This window comes from Melopsittacus undulatus (genome assembly GCF_012275295.1).
Source record: "Melopsittacus undulatus isolate bMelUnd1 chromosome W unlocalized genomic scaffold, bMelUnd1.mat.Z SUPER_W_unloc_1, whole genome shotgun sequence".
Taxonomy (NCBI): Eukaryota; Metazoa; Chordata; class Aves; order Psittaciformes; family Psittaculidae; genus Melopsittacus; species Melopsittacus undulatus.
This window is the reverse complement of record NW_022993942.1, coordinates 3208905-3234461: the sequence shown is the minus strand read 5'-3', so window position 1 is coordinate 3234461 and position 25557 is coordinate 3208905. Positions and strand designations below refer to the sequence as shown.

Below are 25557 nucleotides of genomic sequence, written 5' to 3'. Positions count from 1 at the left end.
GGAATGGGGATTGGATAACAGGGAATGGGGATTGGATAATAGGGAATGGGGTTGGGATAATAGGGAATGGGATAACAGGGAATGGGATTGGGATAATAGGGAATGGGATTGGATAACAGGGAATGGGATTGGATAACAGGGAATGGGGATTGGGATAATAGGGAATGGGGATTGGATAACAGGGAATGGGATTGGGAGAACAGGGAATGGGGATTGGATAACAGGGAATGGGATAACAGGGAATGGGATTGGGATAAAAGGGAATGGGATTGGATAATAGGGAATGGGATTGGGATAACAGGGAATGGGATAACAGGGAATGGGATTGGGATAACAGGGAATGGGATAACAGGGAATGGGATTGGGATAATAGGGAATGGGATTGGATAACAGGGAATGGGATTGGTATAACAGGGAATGGGATTGGGATAACAGGGAATGGGATTGGGATAACAGGGAATGGGATTGGGATAATAGGGAATGGGGATTGGATAACAGGGAATGGGATAACAGGGAATGGGATTGGGATAATAGGGAATGGGATTGGGATAATAGGGAATGGGATTGGATAACAGGGAATGGGATAACAGGGAATGGGATTGGGATAACAGGGAATGGGGATTGGGATAACAGGGAATGGGATTGGGATAATAGGGAATGGGGATTGGGATAATAGGGAATGGGGATTGGATAACAGGGAATGGGATTGGGAGAACAGGGAATGGGGATTGGGATAACAGGGAATGGGATTGGGATAATAGGGAATGGGGATTGGATAACGGAATGGGATTGGATAACAGGGAATGGGATTGGGATAACAGGGAATGGGGTTGGGATAACAGGGAATGGGATTGGATAACAGGGAATGGGATTTGGATAATAGGGATTGGGATAATAGGGAATGGGGATTGGATAACAGGGAATGGAGATTGGGATAACAGGGAATGGGGATTGGGATAACAGGGAATGGGGATTGGATAACAGGGAATGGGGATTGGATAATAGGGAATGGGATTGGATAACAGGGAATGGGATTGGATAACAGGGAATGGATAACAGGGAATGGGGATTGGGATAACAGGGAATGGGATTGGGATAACAGGGAATGGGATAACAGGGAATGGGGGTTGGGATAACAGGGAATGGGATTGGGATAACAGGGAATGGGATTGGGAGAACAGGGAATGGATAACAGGGAAAGGGATTAGGATAACAGGGAATGGGGATTGGGATAACAGGGAATGGGATTGGGAGAACAGGGAATAGGATAACAGGGAATGGGATAACAGGGAATGGGGATTGGATAATAGGGAATGGGGATTGGATAACAGGGAATGGGGATTGGATAACAGGGAATGGGATTGGGATAACAGGGAATGGGATTGGATAACAGGGAATGGGATTGGGATAACAGGGAATGAGGATTGGGATAATAGGGAATGGGATTGGGATAACAGGGAATGGGGATTGGGATAACAGGGAATGGGATAACAGGGAATGGGATTGGGATAATAGGGAATGGGGATTGGATAACAGGGAATGGGATTGGGATAATAGGGAATGGGGATTGGATAACAGGGAATGGGATTGGGATAACAGGGAATGGGGATTGGGATAACAGGGAATGGGATTGGGATAATAGGGAATGGGGATTGGATAACAGGGAATGGGATTGGGATAATAGGGAATGGGATTGGGATAACAGGGAATGGGGATTGGATAACAGGGAATGGGATTGGGATAACAGGGAATGGGATTGGGATAACAGGGAATGGGGATTGGGATAACAGGGAATGGGGATTGGATAACAGGGAATGGGATTGGGATAACAGGGAATGGGGATTGGATAACAGGGAATGGGATTGAGATAACAGGGAATGGGATAACAGGGAATGGGATTGGATAACAGGGAATGGGGATTGGATAACAGGGAATGGGATTGGGAGAACAGGGAATGGGATTGGGATAATAGGGAATGGGATTGGGATAACAGGGAATGGGATTGGATAACAGGGATTGGGATAACAGGGAATGGGGTTGGGATAACAGGGAATGGGGATTGGATAACAGGGAATGGGATTGGGATAATAGGGAATGGGGATTGGGATAATAGGGAATGGGATTGGGATAACAGGGAATGGGATTGGGATAATAGGGAATGGGATTGGGATAACAGGGAATGGGATTGGGATAACAGGGAATGGGATAACAGGGAATGGGATTGGGATAATAGGGATTGGGATAACAGGGAATGGGATTGGGATAATAGGGAATGGGATTGGATAACAGGGAATGGGGATTGGATAACAGGGAATGGGATTGGGATAACAGGGAATGGGATTGGATAACAGGGAATGGGATTGGGATAATAGGGAATGGGATTGGGATAACAGGGAATGGGATTGGGATAACAGGGAATGGGATTGGGATAACAGTGTTTGGAATGGGGCGGACGCAATTCCAGGTGTTTCGGGCGTCAAATCCATGGAAAACTGGGAATTTTTGGGATAAAATAGGCCTTGGGATGAGGAATTCCCGTTTGGAATGTTGGTGATTCCCATATCCCGAATCCCACTAAAAAGCTGGAATCTCGTCTCTCCTTTTCCCTACCTCATCGGCAGCATTCCAGAGGGTAGGAATTCCATGGGAAATGGGGGGGGGGGGGGGGGAGATCCCGATGGATTCCAATGGATTTCAATGGATCCCAATGGATTTCAATGGGTTCCAATGGATTTCAATGTATTCCAATGGATCCCGATGGATTCCAATGTATTTCAATGGATCCCAATGGATTTCAATGGATCCTGATGGATTTCAATGGATCTCAATAGATCCCAATGGATTTCAATGGATCCCGGCTGGTTCCAATGGATCCTAATGGATTTCAATGGATCCCAATGGATTTCAATGGATTCCAATGGATCCCGATGGATTCCAATAGATCCCGATGGATTCCAATGGATCCTGATGGATATCAATGGATCCCAATGGATTTCAATGGGTCCCAATGGGTTTCAATGGATCCCGATGGATTCCAATGGATCCCAATGGATTTCAATGGATCCCAATGGATTTCAATGGGTCCCAATGGATTCCAATGGATCCCAATGGATTTCAATGGATTCCAGTGGGTCCCAATGGATATCAATGGGTTCCAATGGATCCCTATGGATTCCAATGGATCCCAATGGATTTTAATGGATTCCAAGGGATATCAATGGATCCCAATGGATTTCAATGGGTCCCAATGGATCCCAATGGATTTCAATGGGTCCCAATGGAATCCAATGGATTTCAATGGATCCCAATGGATATCAATGGATCCCGATGGATTCCAATGGATTTCAACGGATCCCAATGGGTTCCAATGGATTTCAATGGATCCCAATGGATTTCAATGGATTCCAATGGGTCCCAATGGATTTCAATGGGTTTCAATGGATCCCAATGGATTTCAAGGGATCCCAATGGATTCCAATGCATTCCAATTGATCCCAATGGGTCCCAATGGATTTCAACGGATCCCAATGGATATCAATGGATCCCAATGGATTTCAATGGATCCCAATGGATCCGGATGCTCTATCCTGGTCCACTCCCATCCCTATCCCGAAATCCCAGGCTCCGGATTGAGGTAAGCAGGGATGATCCCTATGGATCAATGGGATCTGTAGGGAAAGGGGGATGGGAAACATTGGGATCAAAGGGAATTCCATGGATTTCATCCTCAATGGCACAGGGAGATGGATCCGATCCCATTGGGAATATCCATAGGGATGAGTTTGACTCCCGGAATGGGCCATTGGGAAGAGGCTGCAATTCCCAACGCTGGGAATGATTTGGGATCCATTGAAAGGGGGGGGTGGGATTGGGAGCATCCCAATGGAATTCCATGGAAACCAAGAGGAAACATTGGGGATTGTGGGAATTCTCATCCCAACTCCATTCCCAAATGGGAATGCTGCAACCACAGCAGATTCCCGATGGGAATACTGAAGGTGATGCCCTGTTCCAGTGGGATGGATACAAGGAAGGTAGGGATTTCCCTTTGGGAATGCTGCTTATTCCCAGCAAACCTTATCCAGCCTTATCCTGCCTTATCCATCCTTTCCCATCGTTATCCCTCTTTATCCTTATCCATCCTTATCCTTGTCCATCCTCTTCCTTCCTTATCCATCCTTATCCCTTATCCATCCTTTTCCTTTCTTATCCATCCTTATCCCTCCTTATCCCACTTTATCCCTTCTTCTCCATCCTTATCCCTTATATCCATCCTTATCCATCCTTCTCTATCCTTTTCCTTCCTTATCCATCCTTATCCCTCTTTATCCTTCCTTTTCCATCCTTATCCATTATTTTCCTTCCTTCTCCTTACTTTTCCAGCCTTATCCATTCTTATTCCTCCTTCTCCATCCTTATCCCTTTTAATCCTTCCTTTTCCATCCTTCTCCATCCTTATCCCTTATCCATCTTTTTCCTTCCTTATCCCTTCTTTTCCATCCTTATTCCTTCTTATCCATCCTCATCCATCCTTTCCTATCCTTATCCATCCTTATCCTTCTCCATCCTTTCCCATCTTTATCCCTTCTTCTCCATCCTTATCCATCCTTAATCCTTCTTATCCATCCTTATCCCTCTTTATCCATCATTTCCCATCTTTATCCCTTCTTTTCCATCCTTATCCATCCTTATCCATCCTTATCCCTCGTTATCCTTCTTTATCCTTCCTTTCCCCTCTTATCCATCCTTCCTTATCCATCCTTATCCCTCTTTATCCATCCTTCTCCTTCCTTATCCCTCTTCCATCCTTTTCCATCCTTATCTCTTCTTATCCATCCTTTTCCATCCTTATCCCTCTTTATCCTTCCTTTTCCATCCTTATCCATTATTTTCCTTCCTTCTCCTTCCTTATCCATCCTTATCCATTCTTATTCCTCCTTCTCCATCCTTATCCCTTTTAATCCTTCCTTTTCCTTATCCATCCTTACCCCTTCTCCATCCTTATTCCTCTTTATCCTTCCTTATCCATCCTTATCCCTTCTTATCTATCCTTATCCATCCTTATCCATCCTTTCCTATCCTTATCCCTTCTTATCCTTCATCCTTTTCCATCCTTATCCCTCTTTATCCTTCCTTATCCATCCTTATCCATCCTTCTCCTGCCTTATCCTGCCTTATCCTGCCTTATCCACCCTTATCAATCCTTATCCATCCTTATCCTTCCTTATCCCTCCTTATCCATCCTTATCCCTTATCCATCCTTATCCTTCTCCATCCTTATCCCTCCTTATCCACCCTTATCCATCCTCATCCATCCATATCCATCCTCATCCATCCTTATCCATCCTTATCCATCCTCATCCATCCTTATCCATCCTTATCCATCCTCATCCATCCTTATCCATCCTTATCCATCCTTATCCATCCTTTTCCATCCTTATCCATCCTTATCCTTCCTTATCCATCCTTATCCATCCTTATCCATCCTCATCCATCCTTATCCATCCTTATCCTTCCTTATCCTTCCTTATCCATCCTTATCCATCCTCATCCATCCTTTTCCATCCTTATCCATCCTTATCCATCCTTATCCATCCTTTTCCATCCTTATCCATCCTTATCCTTCCTTATCCATCCTTATCCATCCTTATCCATCCTCATCCATCCTTATCCATCCTTATCCTTCCTTATCCTTCCTTATCCATCCTTATCCACCCTTATCCTTCCTTATCCATCCTTATCCATCCTTATCCATCCTTATCCATCCTTCTCCCTCCTTATCCATCCTTATCCATCCTTATCCCTGACCCATTCCCTCTTTTCCAAGCCTTCCTTCCCCAACCTCCATTGGGAATGCCGCAATTCCCAGATTCCCATAGGGAATAGGGGCAGGAAACCTATGGGATATGGGAATTGCGGATAGGGAAGAGCTGAAATGGGAGCCCCACAATTGGGAATGCCACAAATCCATCCCATTGGATGGATAACAGGGAATGGGGTTGGGATAACAGGGAATGGGGCTTGGGATAACAGGGAATGGGATTGGGATAATAGGGAATGGGATTGGGATAACAGGGAATGGGATTGGGATAACAGGGAATGGGGACATGAACAGGCGTGGGCAGGAACATACATGTACATACATGTACATGCACACACATATATGCACATGCATGGACATACACGTACATACATGCACACACACACATGTACATACACGGACATATACATATATGTACATGCACATACAAGGACATATACGCACATGTGCATGCACACACATACATGCACATACATGTATATAGAAATACATGCATACGTGTACATACATATACATGTGCATCCACATACATATATGTACGTGTACATGCGTGTACATGCCCATATATGTACACACATGTACATACACAACGTATGTACACACGTTCATATGTGCAAACACATGTACATACATACATGTATGTACACACGTGCAAATACACGTATGTACACACGTACGTACACACGTTCATATGTGCGCACACATGTACATACATGTGCATATACACATGTACATACACACACATGTACATACTTACATGTGTGCGCACACACGTACATATATGTACGTACACACATGTACGTACACACAGCCCTGTGTACATACACACACGTGTACATACACACACATACCTGTATACACATGCACACACATACACGTATGTACATGTACATACGTTCACATACATGTGCATGCACACGTAGGTACACGCACACAGGTGAACATATACGTGTACAAATGTACATACATGTACATACACACGTGTACACACATACATGTGCATACATGAACATACACACATGTACATACACGTACATACATACACACGTACATACATGTACACATATACGTACACATGTACATACACACACGTACATACATACACATGTACATACATGTACATGTACGCATAAAAACACATGTACATACATACACACGTGTACATACACACACGTACATACATGTACATACAAACCTGTACATACATGTATATACACACACGTGTACATACATACACATACACACGTGTACATGCATGTATATATACACACGTACATACATGTACATACGTACACACGTGTACATACATGTATATACACACACGTGTACATACACGTACATACATGTACCTACATACACACGTGTACATACATGTACATACACACACGTGTACATACACACACGTACATACATGTACATACATACACACGTGTACGTACATGTACATACACACGTGTACATTACACACACGTACATACATGTACATACATACACACGTGTACATACATGTATATACACACATGTACATACACGTACATACATGTACATACATACACACGTGTACATACATGTACATACACACACGTGTACATACATACATACGTGTACATACACACACGTACATACATATACATACATACACACGTGTATATACACACACACGTGACACCCCCCCCCCCCCCCGCCTCACGTGGACCCCCACGTGACCGCCCTCTCCCTCCCCCTCCCCCCCCAGCGTTGTGGGCGTGGCTACGTGGTTACGGGGGCGGGGCCACGTGCGGTGGTGCACACGTGGTCGTGTGTGCACGTGATTGGGCGACCACGTGACTGTGTATGTCCACGTGTGTCCATGTATGTACAAGTGTGTTAATGTATGTCCATGTGTGTTAATATATGTCCATGTATGTTAATGTATGTACATGTATGTTAATGTATGTACATATATGTTAATGTATATCCATGTATGTTCATGTATGTCCATGTATGTTAATGTATGTACATGCATGTCCATGGCCTGGATCCATGCGAATTCCCCCTTGGAATCTCTTCCCATCCCATGATCCTATAACATTCCCACTTTTCCAGCCGGATCCCTTCCCACAGCCCCATGGGATGCTCCCCATTGTCCTCAATGCATCCCGACATTCCAGCCTCCGGGAATGCATCCCATAGAGCATCCCATAGAGCATCCCATATCCCATCCCTATTTGCATCCCATATCCCATCCCCATTCCCATCCCATTCCCATCCCTATTTGCATCCCATAGAGCATCCCATATCCCATCCCTGCTTGCATCCCATAGAGCATCCTATAGAGCATCCCATATCCCATCCCTATTTGCATCCCATATCTCATCCCTATTTGCATCCCATATCCCATCCCTATTTGCATCCCATAGAGCATCCCTATTTGCATCCCATATCCCATCCCATTCCCATCCCATTCCCATCCCCATTCCCATCCCTGTTTGCATCCCATAGAGCATCCCATATCCCATCCCTATTTGCATCCCATATCCCATACCTGTTCGCATCCCATTCCCTATCCCTATTTGCATCCCATATCCCATCCCTATTTGCATCCCATATCCCATCCCTGTTTGCATCCCATAGAGCATCCCTATTTGCATCCCATATCCCATCCCATTCCCATCCCATTCCCATCCCCATTCCCATCCCTATTTGCATCCCATATCCCATCCCCGTTTCCATCCCATATCCCATCCCCATTCCCACCCCCATCCCTTCCATTTGGGAATAGCATCATTCCCAAATGGATCAAACTCCCTATTGGGAATCTTCTGCTTCTCCCATATGGAATTAGTTGGGATTAAGGCCCTGGAATAGGGAATAACAAGGATAACCCTAATAAAGGGATATTAATCCCTAATAATCCCTTTAATTCCATTGCTAATCCCATGGAATTCCCACCGGGATACGGGAAAGCAGCTCATGGATCCCAATGGGCTTCCCTATAGACACTCATTATCCATCCAGGAATTCCTTAGCGGATCATTCCAGATTATCCCATTCCTATGGGATTTGGCTCCCATCCCATTCCCATCCCATTCCCATCGCATTCCCATCCCATTCCCATCCCCATTCCCATCCCCATTCCCATCCCATTCCCATCCCCATTCCCATCCCATTCCCATCCCATTCCCATCCCCATTCCCACCCCATCCCCATCCCCATTCCCATTCCCATCCCATTCCCATCCCATCCCCATTCCCATCCCATTCCCATCCCATTCCCATCCCATTCCCATTCCCATCCCATTCCCATCCCATTCCCATCCCATTCCCATCCCATTCCCATCCCCATTCCTATCCCCATCCCATTCCCATCCCATTCCCATCCCATTCCCATTATCCTTAAGATCCCTGCAATTCCTTAAAGCAGGAATAGGAGTTGGGAATTCCGGATGCTCCAGCACATCCCTAAGAACAGGGATCCCATTTATCCCTCCCCATTCCCTGTTTTTCCCTATCATTCCCAAGCTTCCCAACCCGTCTCCTTGCTGATCCCAATCCCAATTCCCGATTCCTTATCCCATTCTTTCCCTATTCCCATATATATCCATTGGGAATACCCATCTTTTCCAAGGCTCTGGAATGCTGCCCAACAGCTGGGATGCAGATGGGGCAGGAAACGCAATTCCACATGGGAATGCCATAGGGAAAGGAGATGGGAAGCAAAGGGGATGGATCCCAATAGTATCCCATTCCTAAAGTGGGAATGCCATAGGGAATGGATATGGGAATGCCATAGGGAAAGTATATGGGAAGCAAAGGGAATGGATCCCATAGTATCCCAGTCCTAAAGTGGGAATGCCATAGGGAATGGATATGGGAATGCCATAGGGAATGGATATGGGAATGCCATAGGGAATGGATATGGGAAGCAAAGGGAATGGATCCCAATAGCATCCCAGTCCTAAAGTGGGAATGCCATAGGGATAGGAGGTGGGAATGCCATAGGGAAAAGGGATGGGAATGCCATAGGGAATGGATCCCATAGTATCCCATTCCTAAAGTGGGAATGCCATAGGGAAAAGAGATGGGAATGCCGTAGGGAATGGAGATGGGAATGCCATAGGGAATGGATATGGGAATGCCATAGGGAATGGATATGGGAAGCAAAGGGAATGGATCCCATAGCATCCCATTCCTAAAGTGGGAATGCCATAGGGAAAGGATATGGGAAGCAAAGGGAATGGATCCCAGTAGCATCCCAGTCCTAAAGTGGGAATGCCATAGGGAAAGGAGGTGGGAATGCCATAGGGAATGGATATGGGAATGCCATAGGGAAAGGATATGGGAATGCCATAGGGAATGGATCCCATAGTATCCCAGTCCTAAAGTGGGAATGCCATAGGGAAAGGAGGTGGGAATGCCATAGGGAATGGATCCCATAGTATCCCATTCCTAAAGTGGGAATGCCATAGGGAAAAGGGATGGGAATGCCATAGGGAATGGATATGGGAATGCCATAGGGAATGGATCCCAGTAGCATCCCAGTCCTAAAGTGGGAATGCCATAGGGAAAGGTGGGAATGCCATAGGGAAAAGGGATGGGAATGTCCTTAGGCCTGGATTTAGGCCGGGAATATCATGGAATTCTGGGATTCAATAGGTTGGGATAGGGAATAATAGGGAAGTGAAGCCGGGAATGGGCTTATCCTATAGGATTTGCATCGGGAAGAGGCCAATGGAGGGAGTAAGGAAAAGCCTATGGAAAAGCATGGAATGACTTGGGATGGATGGGATCGACCCTTGGGAACATGGGATCAATGGGATATAGGGCCAAATAAACGGGAATATCCCAAGGAATGGGGCAGTTTTCCTGCGTTCGGGGTTATGGGATTCCCGGGATGAGGCAGGAAACTGGGGATTGATCCCAAATCTGGGAATGATCCTAAATACAGGAATAATCCCAGTTCTGGGAATGATCCCATATATGGGAATGATCCCAAAGCCGTGAATAATCCCAAATCTGGGAATGAGCCTATATCTGGGATTGATCCCAATTCCAGGAATGATCCCAAATCCAGGAATTATCCCAAATATGGGATTGATCCCAAATCTGGGATTGATCCCAATTGTGGGAATTATCCCAAACTCATGAATGATCCCAAATATGGGAATGATCCTAAATCCGGGAATGATCCCAAATCCAGGAATCATCCCAGTTCCCAGAAAGATCCCAAATATGGGAATGATCCCGAAACTGGGAATGATCCCAAACTCGGGAATTATCCCAAATCCAGGAATGATCCTAAATCCCAGAATGATCCCAAATCCAGGAATCATCTGAATTCCAGGAATTATCTCAGATCCCAGATTGTTCCCAATTCCAGGAATGATCCGAAACCCTGGAATTGATCCTAAAAGTGGCAATGATCCCAATTCCGGGTATGATCCTAAATCCAGGAATGATCCCAAATCCCAGAATGTTCCCAATTCCAGGAATGATCCCAAATCCCTCAATACTCCCATCCCCACGCACATTCCCAATCCATCCCAACGGGAATCCCCCCCCCCCCCTTCCCCCCCCCTTCCCCCCCATCCCCTCTCCCCTCCATCCCCCCCCATTCCCATTCCCATTCCCATCCCATCCCCCCCCCATCCCCATTCCCATCCCATTCCCATCCCATTCCCGACCCCATTCCCAACCCCATTCCCATCCCATTCCCATCCCATTCCCATCCCATCCCCAATCCCATCCCATTCCCATCCCATCCCATCCCCATCCCATTCCCATCCCATTCCCAACCCCATCCCCATCCCATTCCCCCCCATTCCCATCCCATCCCATTCCCATCCCCATCCCCCCCCCAACCCCATTCCCATCCCATTCCCATTCCCATTCCCATCCCATCCCATCCCCATCCCATTCCCATCCCATTCCCAACCCCATCCCCATCCCATTCCCCCCCATTCCCATCCCATCCCATTCCCATCCCCATCCCCCCCCATCCCCATTCCCATCCCATTCTCATCCCCATCCCATCCCCCCCCATCCCCCCCATCCCCATTCCCATCCCCATCCCCATCCCATCCCATTCCCATCCCATTCCCAACCCCATTCCCATCCCCATCCCATTCCCATCCCATTCCCAACCCCATTCCCATTCCCATCCCCATCCCATCCCATTCCCAATCCCATCCCCCCCCATCCCCATTCCCATTCCCATCCCATTCCCATCCCATTCCCATTCCCATCCCATTCCCGACCCCATTCCCATTCCCATCCCCCCCCCCATTCCCATGCCATTCCCATCCCATCCCGACCCCATTCCCAACCCCATTCCCGATCCCATTCCCATTCCCATCCCCCCCCATTCCCATCCCATCCCCATTCCCATCCCCATTCCCATCCCCATTCCCATCCCCCCCATCCCCATTCCCATCCCCATTCCCATCCCATCCCCCCCCATTCCCATCCCATTCCCATCCCCATCCCATTCCCATCCCCATCCCATTCCCAACCCCCTTCCCAACCCCATTCCCGATCCCATTCCCATCCCATTCCCATCCCATTCCCATCCCATTCCCATCCCATCCCATTCCCGACCCCATTCCCAACCCCATTCCCAACCCCATTCCCGATCCCATTCCCAATCCCATCCCATTCCCATTCCCAATCCCCCCCATCCCCCCCATTCCCATTCCCATCCCATTCCCATCCCATCCCCCCCATTCCCATCCCATCCCCATTCCCATCCCATCCCCATCCCCATCCCCATTCCCATTCCCAACCCCATTCCCGATCCCTCCCCTCCGTCATTGTCTGCTCCGCTTATAAGGGGCGGGCATTGCCCGGATGTGGAGCCCCGCGATGTGGCTGCGCTCGGGGCCGACGGCTCCGGGATCGGGGCCGGGATCCTTGGGATCACCATTGGGATCAGCCTTGGGATCATTGGGATCATTGGGATCGGCCTGAACCCGGTCGGGAAGCAGCGGGGGGGGGGGGGGGGGGATGCTGTCGGGAAGAGCCGACATTCCCGTTTGGAAGCGCTCCGGTCCCGGCCGGGCTGCGGAGAGGCCGAAGATTCCCGACTTCGGGAACGTTTCGCTTCCCGTTTTCCCCCCCTCTGGAATCCCGTGGTCGGCGCAGGTAAAGTTCCGCTTATGGGAATGGGATTTGGGGGGGGGGGGGGGTCCCGATCCCATCGCATTCCCGATCCCATTCCCGATCGCATTCCCGATCCCATCGTATTCCCGATCGCATTCCCGATGGGAAAAGTCCCGATGGGAACAACGCGCAACTCCCCGATCCCGACCGGACGAGAGGGGAAGGAAAACCGGGAATGGGGGTTGGGAATGGGATGATCCCGGCTAACTTCCAAGTTCGCTCCAAGTGGGAATGGGGGGGGGGGGGGGTGCGGGCCCGGCCTCCGTTCCCGTTCCCGTTCCCATTCCCGTTCCCGTTCCCATTCCCATTCCCATTCCCAACCCCATTCCCAACCCCATTCCCGATCCCATTCCCGGTCCCATTCCCTTGTTGTTGTTGTTGTTCCCCCTTTGCTTCCTCCTCCCGTCCCTCTCCCCCTTTTCCCGTTGTTTTTCCCGTTGTTTTTCCCGTTGTTTTTCCCGTTTTTTTCCCTTTCTTTCCCCATTCTTTTCCCATTATTTTCCCACATTTTTCCCACTGTTTTCCCACCGTTTTCCCACTGTTTTCCCACCGTTTTCCCGTTGTTTTCCCGTTCTTTTCCCGTTGTTTTTCGCCTTCTTTCCCCCGTTCTTTCCCCACCGTTTTCCCGTCGTTTTTCCCCGTTTTTTCCCGTTTTTTTTCCCCGTTTTTTCCCCATTTTCCCCCCATCCTTTTCCCACTATTTTCCCATCATTTTCCCATCGTATTCCCACCGTTTTCCCACCTTTTTCCCATCGTTTTCCCGTCCTTTTCCCGTCCTTTTCCACGCCGCAAACTTGGCACCGCGGCGCCCGAACCTCCTCCTGTTGCACCCAGCGGCGATGCCGGGGCCCCGCTCCCCCTTCCCCTCCCATTGCCGTCCCCATTCCCAACCGCTTCCCGACATTCCCGACATTCCCATCCCATCCCGACGCCTCTTCCCGTGCTTCCAGGTCGCCGAGCGGGGCTTAGGATGCATCCCCACCACCACCAGCGCATGGCTGCCTTAGGGACGGACAAAGAGCTCAGCGATCTCTTGGATTTCAGTGCGGTAAGGAGCGGATCCGGCATTCCCGAAACATGGAAAACTGACTCCCACGTCCCCCTCATCCCTCTCATGCCCTTTGCCCTTCTTTATTCCTTCTTTTCCCGTCTTTTTTTCCCCTTTTTCCATCTTTTTTCCTGTCTTTTTCCCTCTTTTCCCGTTTGTTTTCCCCCTTTTCCCATCTTTATTCCCGACTTTTTCTCCCTTTTCCCATCTTTTCCCCCCCTTTTCCCCCTTTTCAGGTCTTTTTTCCCGTCTTTTTCCCCCTTTTCCCATCCTTTTTCCCATCTTTTTCCCCCTTTTCCCGTTTGTTTTCCCCCTTTTCCCTTCTTTTTCCCTCTTTTCCCATCTTTTTCCCCCTTTTCCCATCTTTTCCCCCCCTTTTCCCTTCTTTTTCCCCCTTTTCAGGTCTTTTTCCCCCCTTTTTATCCCACTTTTTCTCCCTTTTCCCGTTTGTTTTCCCCCTTTTCCCGTTTGTTTTCCCCTTTTCCCATCTTTTTCCCCTCTTTTCCCATCTTTTTTTCCCTTCTTTTCCCCCTTTTCCTGTCCTTTCCCCTCCTTTTCCCATCTTTTCCCCCCTTTTCCCGACATTTTCCCCCCTTTTAACATCTTTTTCCCCCTTTTCCCATCTTTATTCCCGTCTTTTCCCCCCTTTTCCTGTTTGTTTTCCCTCTTTTCCCATCTTTTTACCCCTTTTCCCTTCTTTTTTTCCCCTTTTCCCATCATTTCCCCCCCTTTTAACGTCTTTTTCCCCCTTTTCCCATCTTTTTTCCCTTCTTTTTCCCCCTTTTCCCGTCTTTTTTCCCCCTTTTCCCTTCTTTTCCCCCTTTTCCAATCTTTTTCCCCCCTTTTCCCATCTTTTTCCCCCTTTTCCCTTCTTTTTTCCCCTTTTCCCATCTTTTCCCCCTTTTTCCCATCTTCTTCCCCATCTTTTTCCCCCTTTTCCCATCTTTTTTCCCATCTTTTTCCCTCTTTTCCCTTCTTTTTCCCCCCTTTTCCCATCTTTTTATCCCCCTTTTCCCATCTTTTCCCCCCCTTTTTATCCCCTTCCCCCCCCATTCCCCAAACTTAACGCACCCAAAATCCCACTGAATCCCATAGGAATACGACCTCCCCCCCCCCCTTATCCCCCCCCATTCCAATGTCTTCTCCCATTCCCCTTTCCCCTCTTGGATCCATCGGGAAACTTTTCCCGTCGCTTTGGGAACGTTCGGATCATTCCCGACCGGAATTCCGCACTCGGCTTCCTCCCATCCCAACATCCCCCCTCCTTTTATCCCTATTCCCAACCTTTCCCATCCCATCCCCTCCCCTTTTCCCATGTTATTTATGGGAAGGGGGTTGGGAATCACTTTGCTTTCCGGCCCCGCATCCCTATGGAAAGGTGCATTCCAAAGGGAAGGAAGTGGGGGGGGTGTTGGATCCGGGATCCGGCATCACTTACCCACAGCATTCCCAAAGCGCGGATGCAAACACACATGGATAAGGTTTTCCCAACCTTTGGAATGGGAAAAGGCTGGAAAACCGGGATCGCATCCCAATGGTAGCGAGGGGTTAACCCGAACGCAGCCGGAATTCCAGCCGGGAAGCGCAACTTATCCCCCTGTTTTCCATCCCTTTTCCCTTCTGTTTTCCATCCTTTTCCCCCCTGTTTTCCACCCTTTTCCCCCTGTTTTCCAGCCGGGAATGCCGTCCTTTTCCATAGGGAATAACGCTCCTTTGTCCCCATTCCCAACAGATGTTCTCCCCCCCGGTGAGCAGTGGGAAGAACGGACCAACTTCCTTGGCAAGCGGACACTTCTCCGGCTCCAGTAAGTCCCGATCCCGTATTCCCGACGTTGGGAATCTGGGAAGCGCTTTCCTCTCTCTCCCTATCCCGGCGTCGGGAATGCCGCTTCCCTCCCTGTCTGAGGCTATTGGAATGAATGGATGGATCCCGATGCTTTTGGCTTGGTTTTCTGGGAATTGCGCTCGGATTTGCCTGGAATTCCGTCGGTTGGAAGTGCTGTTTATGGTGGATTATTCCCGGTTTTCACCGTTATTCCATAGTTTTCCATGGATTTCTGCACCCCCCACCCCCCATAAACTTCAGGCTTATTCGGAAGCAGGAATAAATCCTAAAGAAAAGCAGGAAAACCATCCGGTTTTCCCGAGAAAAGGAATATTTGGGAATATTTGGGGCGGAATTCCCACTTTTCGGCTTCATTCCCGTTTATTTTTCCCTGCTTTTTTGCATGGGAAAGAGGATGAGGTTGCTTTAGGTGGCATTCCCGATGGAATTCCCTAAAAACAAAGGGAATACCGTCGGACACAGGGATAAACAGCATTCCTTTGGGATCGATCCCGAAACTTTCCGTCCATTGCCTGCTTTGCTCCATGCAATCCTATGGGATAACGGGATGGAGTTTTCCAGCTTGGAATTGCATCCTTTCCCTATCGGAATGCCGGCTGCTTTCCCATCCCGAAGGCAGCATTCCCACTGTTTGTTATGGAAGCGCACCGGGAATTCCTATTGGGATTGATCCCTTCCCCCCCCATTCCCAGTGTGAGGCCATTCCAAACACTGGGATTTTCCCGTTCCTTTTCCCATTAATCCTATTTCCTTTTGGGAATGGGGGGGAATGATCCCGATTTCAGGAATGCTGCATCCCTAATATCCCTAATATCCCATCAATGCCAATCCCATCTTTCCGGCCGGGAAAGAAGCCGGCCTAAGGAATTCCATAGGGAATACTCATCCCAAAAAGCCCCTTTTCCCTGATCCCATTGGGATCACTTTGATGCCTTCATTCGGGAATGATGCTCCTTCTATCCCAGGTTTCTATCCCGACATCATTCCTGCCATTGGGATACTATGGAGCTTTATGGCTATTCCCCCTTTTCCTTCCTAGCGGTATTCCCAAAGTTGGGAGCAATGGGGGGGGGGGGGGGGGGTGGGAATTGCATCCATAGGGATACGGATGGAAGCGTGGCTATTGTCTCCCCGCGCAGGCTATGAAAATCCATAGGGAGAATCCATAGGGAAAATCCATAGGGAAAATCCATAGGGAAAATCCATAGGGATGCCATTGGAAAAGTTGGAATCCCGCTTGGAATCCCACATGGAAGCTTTGGGAATCATTCCCTGTTTCCCAACCCTTTGGAATATCGGGATGGAAAAGCACATTTGAACCCCCCCCCATCCCCATTCCCATCCCCATTCCCGACTTCGGGAATGGCAGCGGAGCTCCATTGGGCTTTTCAACTGGGAAAAGTGGGAAAAGCCGAAGGGATTTGGGATTCCCATTGGAATTCCAGCCGGGATCCAGGCTTTTTATTCCCTGCCTTTGTTTCCCTTCTCCTCCTTCCTTTGCCAACATCCTGGAATTCCATCCGAATCCCACTTTTTTGGCCACCGTTATCCCGGAGCCTCGTCCCCATTGTGGGAATGGCACATTCCCGAGGTTGGGAATGAGCCCCATTCCCTGCCTCGATTCCACCTCGGAATATTGGGATCGTGGCACTTCCGATCCCATTCCCTTTTTGGGATCCATTGGGAATTCTGTGCGGATAAAGGATGGCAATAGGGATAATAGGATCGGATAATAGGGTGGGATATAGGAAAGCATTGCTTTTCCTAGGAAAACCGGGATACAGAGGGTCTGTATTCCCACAGAATCACCATTTAAAGGGAATATGGGACTGGATCCATAGGGAATGCTGCGGGTATGGATCGGGAATGCCATTGGGAAGAGCACCGTATCCAGGGCTTGCATTCAGGCGTCTCCCACCGCATCCCCCCCCTTTCCTTCCCTTTTCCAGGCAGCATTCCAGCTTTCCGGCATGGCTGCCTGTGCTTTGTCATCCCGCTTGGAAGTCCGCAGCATTCCCAGCTTTCCAGGATCCCGTTTTCTTCGGGAAGCAATGGGAATCTCCCCCATTCCCAATGCATCCTATTGGGAGCGAGATGCTCCCAAAGGGGGATGTATCCCGCAGGGAATCCGATGGGATTAAGGACCCGGATCCTCTTTGTGCTGTCGGATGCTCCTTGTATCCCAAGCTTTGTATCCCGAATCCCGATCCGGGAATGCGCTTCCCTATGGAAAGCTTCTTGTATCTGCAATAGGGATATGGATTTGAGCATTCCCGGGAAGCTCGGAATTCCCGAATCCCAATGTGCTTAAATAGGGATCCATAGGGAAAACACCCCCCCCCATTCGGGAATACTGTAAGGCACAGGTCGCCTTGTTCCCATTGGATTGAGATCGCTCCCAAATCCATCGGGATTGCAGATGCTGCTCCCATAGAATTCCCAAGGAATTCATCCTTTCCCACTTTTTGCCAGCAAATCCATGGATTTCGGGGCCGGGAATTCGGGAATGGCGTCGGGATCTCGGGAATGGCGTCGGGATAACAGCTCCGCATGGAAAATCCCAGCTCGTTGCTATTCCCAAGTGCTGGAATCTCTTTGCCAATCCCTTTCCCAAATGTTCCCGATCCCAAAGAACCGGAATTCCATGCAATTCCCAATGTTTTATCCCACTTGGATAACCCGATATCCCTAATAATAAGGAATTCGGGATAACTTTGTGCTGTCTCACCCATAGCACAAACCATTCCGCAATGGAATTCCAATGGGATCGGACGACATTCCAAACAACGGGAATGACTTTTCCCATCGGGGCAATTCCCAAAGCCTGGTGCTTCCGTTTCCTTGGGAAAAGAGGGATATGGGCAACGATTCCCATGGGATGTGTGCTGAGCTTTGGGAATGGGTATCCATGGAATACCGCGTTCGGTGTATCCTTGCCATTGGAATAACGGAATTCCATAGAAATTAAAGCAGAATTCCATAGGAATTCCATAGAATTCCATAGGAAAAGGCATTCCCGAATTCCCAACAGGAATTTTTAGGGATGAGGCCTCTCCTTTTCCTTCCCATTCCCAAACGTTGGGGGGCATTTCCATAGGGATTTAAAGCTCCAAGGAATGCTGCTCCTGGTGTAGTTATTCCATGCTTCCAATCCATATGGATCTGAATCCCATTGGATTTATGAGCAGCATTCCAGAACTTGGGAATCTTTTCCCTATTCTTTCCCAGCAAATCCTTTCGGGATCATGGGATGGTTTTCGGGAGCCAAAAATAGGGATCAAAAGGGAATTCTTGGGAATATTCGGCATTCCTAAGGGAATGGGGTGGTTCTCTCCCTGTTTTCCATAGGGAAAAGGATAACTATGGATAAGCTTCCCCCTATCCCTTGAAATCCCATGGAATGATGGGAAAAACAAGCGGGATACAGGCTTTGGGATGGGAAGCGCAATTCCCAATGGGAAAACCGGGATCCGGGCTCCTGTTGAGGCCAAAGCTTCCATCGTCATTCCCATTCCTGGGATTTGCCTATGGAATTCCAGACCTTCTGCCTCTAATCCATTCATTATCCCTTAATCCCGATGTTTTTCCCCTTTTAAGATGGAAAACTGGGAGCAAAGCTTCGGGATTTCGGGATGTGTAACGGGAATTGGGCTTTTCCAGGCTTTATTTCCCTGGGATCAGCTGCTTTATTCCCAGTTTTCCATAAATCCCTGTTTTTGGGGGATAACTTTGTGCTATTCCAGCTTTTCCTACCCATTCCTTTGGGAATCCCGATTGGGAGCACAGAATTCCTTATTCTCCCATTAACATTCCTACTTTTGGGAATGACGCCCTTCCTTATAGCACATCCACTTCCAACCTTCTGGAATGCCGTCCAGCTTACTGCCCAATGTGGCCTTGAAGGGAATGGCCACATTCCTTAGGGAAATTCCATAGGAATTCCGCCTTATCCCACCTCATCAAGGCCTCTTCCTATACTTTTAATGGGATTTGGGATTTGGGATACGGACATTCCAGCTGATTGGATCTGATGGAAGGATTCCATGCTGGATCTAACCGGAAGCTTCGGGAATGCTTTGGGATAGAGGGAAGGAGTTGGCTTTCCCGATGGGATGGAATTCCCATTGGAAAAGCCTAAATCCATCGGGATCCGTGATGGATATTCCCTTTATTCCCACTTTATGGAATTGCCATCCCGTTTCCATGGATGTGGATGAGCTCGAAGCTCTCTCATCCCAAAGCATTCCATGATTCCATGGAATCAATGGCATTTCCCAGCCCAAACACTGGGAAAACCATCGGATTCCCACCTTTGATCCCGGAATTCCCATCGGGAATGGACAGTTTGTGGTCCTCTCACGGCATTCCCAATGGAATTCCATAGATCCCTATGGATTTGTGCTGAGGGTATGGTGATGGAGATGGGAATGCCATAGGAATCCAGGAATGTCGTCATCCTTTTCCATGTCTCCTTCCTTCTCCATTGGGAAGCTCCACATTCCCATTATTCCCTCTTCCTCCCATCCCTATATTCCCATTCCCAAAGCCCTTTCCCATCATTCCCGGACCCCCTTTAGCTTGGATCCCATTGAATCCCAGTTATCCCGGGATGGGGAACGCTTGGAATGTCATGGATCCTGCTTCCATCCATCTCCTCCTTAGGACCCATTAGGGTTATCCTTGTGGGAATGCCAATGGGATAATGGGGATGGGATGAGCTTGGCATTCCCAGTGGGATAATGGGAATGGGATGAGCTCGGCATTCCCAGTGGGATAATGGGAATGGGATGAATGGAGAAGCTGGGCCTCCCTCTTCAAGGCCCCACTGGATCCCTATGGATCTGAAGCTCCTTCCCATCCCAATCCATAGGGAAAGGGCAGGAGCATTCCCTACTTTTCCAGTTATCGGCATTCCTGCTTCCCATCATTCCCAATGGGATTAGATGGGATTCTCCTGTCATTCCTCCTTCATTCCAGCTCATTCCTGATGTTTTCCAGACTTCGGGAATGCAGATACGACCCAAAGCCTTGGATGATGCTCGTATCCATATCCCACTTATCCCAGTGTATCCCATTGTGTCCTTCATCTCCCAAAGCCGGTTTTCCATAGGGATAAGCTTGGGATAAGGCTTGGGATGAGCCCTTTGGCATTCCAAAGGGAATTCTCCAATGGGATATTGGGAATGGGTTATCCATAGGCGATGCTCCAAGGGCTGGAGACTGAACGGGAAGCATTCCCAAGGGATCGGGATGGAGCCGAATGGTATCCATAGGGATCCGTATTGTATCCAATGGGATATCCCGCCTGGAATGCTGACCTTTCCCATTTCATCCCTAGATGTGGAAGAGAGAACAGGCTCCGGGGCCTGGAGCAGCACAGGACATCCCAGCCCATCCCGGGTAAGTTATCCCGATGGGAATATCCCATGGGAATAGGGAAGGAGACGTCCCTTGGAGCTTGGAATTCCCTTCTCCATCCCTCTTTTCCCCACCTCCAAATCCGCTTGGGAAGCTCGGGATCATCCCACCCCATTCCCGGCCTTTCCCAAAGGTTCCCTGCCCCATTCCCAATAGGAAGGGAATGATCCCATTTCTCCTTCAAATTCCAGCTCTTTTCCCCCTTATTCCATGTTTTCCAAGGTGGAATTCCCGGAATTCCACTCTTTTCCATCGGGATCTTCCCACCACCACCCAAACACACAGCTCCAAACCCGCTTCCATACGGAATAAGCCAGGAAAAAGAGGGATCTCGCTCCCGAAAACCGGGAATCAGAGTCGGGAATTCTGGAGCTCATGGATGTATCCCGGTTTTCCCTACAGAACTATGGAGACGGGAATCCCTATGACATGACCAGCAACCTCTCGCCTCCCTTTGGCAACTCCCGGCTACAAAGTAAGCTCTCCCTATTCCCAATGGGATGGGAAGCGGGATGCGGGATGGAGACATGGAATTCCGGGGCCTTTGGGAATTGCTCCTGGATCGCATGGTTGCATCCGTATGGGAGCATCCCTATGGATTTAAGGGGGTTAGTGGTGGCCTTGCTGTTGTCCAGCTGGAAAATCATGGAATTCAATGGGAATGGTTGGGATAAGGTTGGAATCCATAGGGATTCATGGAGGGAATGTTGTTAGGGAGATGGCAGGAAGATTCCCTATGGAATTCCGGCCATGGGGCTAATGATGGAATGGGAATGGGACACTTGGAATGCCAGGAGCAACACGGAATTCCAGCACTTAGGACTTATAAGGAATGGCTTGAGCCTGGAATTAAAGTGGGATATAGGGACTTTGGACTATGGAATATCGGGATGTGCCTATTGGGAATGACTTTAAGCTGACATTAAAGTGGGATATAGGGACTTTAATCAATGGAATATCGGGATGTGCCTATTGGGAATGGCTTGAACCTGGCATTAAAGTGGGATATAGGGAGTTTAATCAATGGAATATCGGGATGTGCCTATTGGGAATGGCTTGAACCTGGCATTAAAGTGGGATATAGGGACTTTGGACTATGGAATATCGGGATGTGCCAATCGGGAATGGCTTTAACCTGGCATTAAAATGGGATATAGGGACTTTGGACTATGGAATATCGGGATGTGCCGATCGGGAATGGCTTGAACCTGGCATTAAAGTGGGATATAGGGACTTTAATCAATGGAATATCGGGATAGTCCAATCGGGAATGACTTTAACCTCCCATTAAAGTGGGATATAAGGAGTTTGGACTATGGAATATCGGGATGTGCCAATCGGGAATGGCTTTAACCTGGCATTAAAGTGGGATATAGGGACTTTGGACTATGGAATATCGGGATGTGCCTATTGGGAATGACTTTAACCTGGCATTAAAGTGGGATATAGGGACCTTTAATCAATGGAATATCGGGATGTGCCAATCGGGAATGTCTTAAACCCATTAAAACAGGATATTGGGATATTCTTCCCTATGGATACAGTGGGGGGGTTCCCATTGGAATCCCCCCTTCCCATCCCATCCCCCCCCAATCCCATCCCCCCCCACTTCCAGCCTTCGGGAATGGCCGCGAGCGCCCTGCCGCTCCAGCTGCGCTCCCGTCGGGATCCTTCATGGAATACCGCCCGGATGCGTGCGACAGGCTGGGAATGGGGGGGGGGCAGCTCCGCACCTGGGCCCTTCAGCGCTGATGGATCGGCTCGCTCATGTGGAATGCTGCCATCTGCTCCCGTCATTCCCGCTTTTCCGGAGCCTTCGCCGCCCGCTTCCCGACCGGAATGCTGTCGGCAAGGCCGGGAATGGGGGGGGAGGGATTCGCATCAATCCCTCAGACAACAAGGAGCTAATCCCGAAGGAAAAGTGGGGATGGAGGAAAGGGAATTCCTAAGGATGGAATTCCGGTTGTTTTCCGTTGATCCAATAGGGGTGAAAGGGATGCGAGGGGTGGGAAGAGGGGAAATGAATCCTGGAATTCCAGGAAGGAAAATGCATCCTGGAATTCCAGGAAGGAAAATCCATCCTAGAATTCCAGGAAGGAAAAGGCATCTTTGGGATCGAAGGAGGTAGGATCCATAGTAGGAATTCTATAAGGGAAAATCCATCCTAAAATTCCAGGATGGAAAATTCATCCTAGGAAATCCAGGATGGAAAATCCATTGTAGGAATTCCAGGATGGAAAATGCATCCTAAGAATTCCAGGATGGAAAATCCATTGTAGGAATTCCAAGGGGTAAAATCCATCCTAAAATTCCAGGATGGAAAATCCATCATAGGAAATCCAGGGTGGAAAATCCATTGAAGGAATTCCAAGGGGTAAAATTCATCCTGAAATTCCAGGATGGAAAATTCATCCTAAAATCCCAGGATGGAAAATCCATTGTAGGAATTCCAAGGGGTAAAATGCATCCTAGGAATTCCAGGATGGAAAATCTATGCTAGGGATGGAATGAAGGGAAGGTTGTTCTAGGAATTCCAGGAAGGAAAGGACATCTTTGGGATTGAAGGAGGTAGGATCCATAGTAGGAATTCCAGAAGGGAAAATCCATCCTAGGAATTCCAGGATGGAAAATCCATCCTAAAATCCCGGGATGGAAAATCCATCCTAAGAATTCCAGGATGGAAAATCAATCCTATGGAATTGAAGGAGGTAGAACCCATCCTAGGAATGGAAAGAGGGAAAATCCATGCTAGGAATTCCAGGGGGTAAAACCTATATTCCTATAGAAATATTCCTATAGGATAAAGGAGGAAAATTCCATTCCTATGAATTCAAGGAGGAAAAATCCATCCTATGGATTTGAGGGAAAATCCATCCTAGGAATTCCAAAAGGGAAAACTCATCCTATGGATTCAAGGAGGTAAAATCCATCTTTGGAATTCCGGGAGTCAAATCCATCCTGGAATTCCATGAGATCAAATCCATCCTTGGGAATTCAAGATGGGAAAACCCATCCTAGGGATTCAAGGAGTCAAACCCATCCTAGGAATTCCAGGAGGTAGGATCCATAGTAGGAATTCCATGAGATAAAATCCATCCTGGAATTCCAGGAGGGAAAAATCCATCCTTGGGAATTCAAAATGGGAAAATCCATCCTTGGGAATTCAAAATGGGAAAATCCATCCTGGAATTCCAAATGGGAAAATCCATCCTGGAATTCCAAATGGGAAAAATCCATCCTGGAATTCCAGAAGGTCAAATCTATCCTGGAATTCCATGAGATAAAATCCATCCTGGAATTCCAGGAAGCAAAATCCATCCTCAGAATTCCGGGATGTCAACCCCATCCTTGCCATGAAAGCCGGGAATAGCCATCCTATGGATCTCAACCCCATCCTATGGGATCAGAGGCAAAACCCATCCTTGGGAATAGCCCCACATTAAACCTATGGGTTCTACACCTCCAAACCCCCTTTATCCATGTTTTCCATGGAATTCCAAGCTTTTCCAAGGAACTTTGCATCCCAGTTTTCCCCCTTTTCCACCCCCCCCCCCCCATCATTCCCTCCTGGCATTCTGCTGCCTAATTACGGCCGCGGCGCCAGCTGCATTCATCATCATAAACTGTAATAATTAATGACATTCCAACAAAGGCAAAGATGCAAATGAGGCCTCATTTGCATATTCATCTTCGGCGCCCAGAATGCTTTCGCTGACAAGCTTGTAATTAATGGCAACGCGCGCCATCGGATCCGCGCGCAATTCCCGGGATAAAGGGGGGGATGGGGAAGGGGGGGGCAGGGATGAGCCGGTGCCAACTTTGTAGGGATGGGATGGAGAGGGAGGAAGCGGCTCCAAGCACCAGATGTAACGGGAGAGGGGAAGGGGAGGTTAACTCCTTGCTTCCCGAAGGCTGGAATGCTGCTGCGGGAAGAGGGAGGCGAAAGGCGATGCGATGGTTCCGAAGGGAATCTTCCCTTTGTTCCCATTTAATTCCCGTAAAACTTTCCTTGATTCTTCCCAGAATTCCCATAAAACATTCCTGTGTTTTTCCTGGAATTCCTGGAAAATTTTCCTTTATTTATTATGGATAAATCCTATGGAATTCCAAGGAAATCGGGTGTCGCAATGGAGGTTGATGGAGGAGCATTGGTGTCATCCCGATATAGTTATTCCATGGGAAATCTTCCCTTTGTTCCCATTTAAAGGAAAGAATTCCCATAAAACTTATTCCTCTCAGAACAGAATTCCTATAAAACTTCCTTTTATTATAGCTAAATCCTATGGAA

The 25557-nt window shown here is 48.4% G+C and overlaps 1 protein-coding gene and 1 long non-coding RNA gene across 2 annotated transcripts in view; both read left to right on the top strand.

Moving 5' to 3' along the window:
* The first annotated feature begins 9162 nt into the window (after positions 1-9162).
* Positions 9163-10704, top strand: LOC117438192 (uncharacterized). Its single transcript, XR_004550663.1, has 3 exons — positions 9163-9645; positions 9787-10065; positions 10370-10704. It is a non-coding gene; the product is annotated as an uncharacterized lncRNA (long non-coding RNA).
* Positions 10705-12798: 2094 nt separating this feature from the next.
* The window catches only part of LOC117438180 (transcription factor 4-like), a 78089-nt gene continuing 65330 nt past the window's right edge, over positions 12799-25557 (top strand). Inside the window, exons 1-5 of the mRNA XM_034073647.1 lie at positions 12799-12939; positions 13908-14005; positions 15738-15810; positions 21190-21251; positions 21672-21744. Of these exons, the coding sequence (XP_033929538.1) occupies positions 13928-14005; positions 15738-15810; positions 21190-21251; positions 21672-21744 (286 nt within the window). The 5' untranslated portion in view covers positions 12799-12939; positions 13908-13927. The remainder of the gene's footprint in view (positions 12940-13907; positions 14006-15737; positions 15811-21189; positions 21252-21671; positions 21745-25557) is intronic.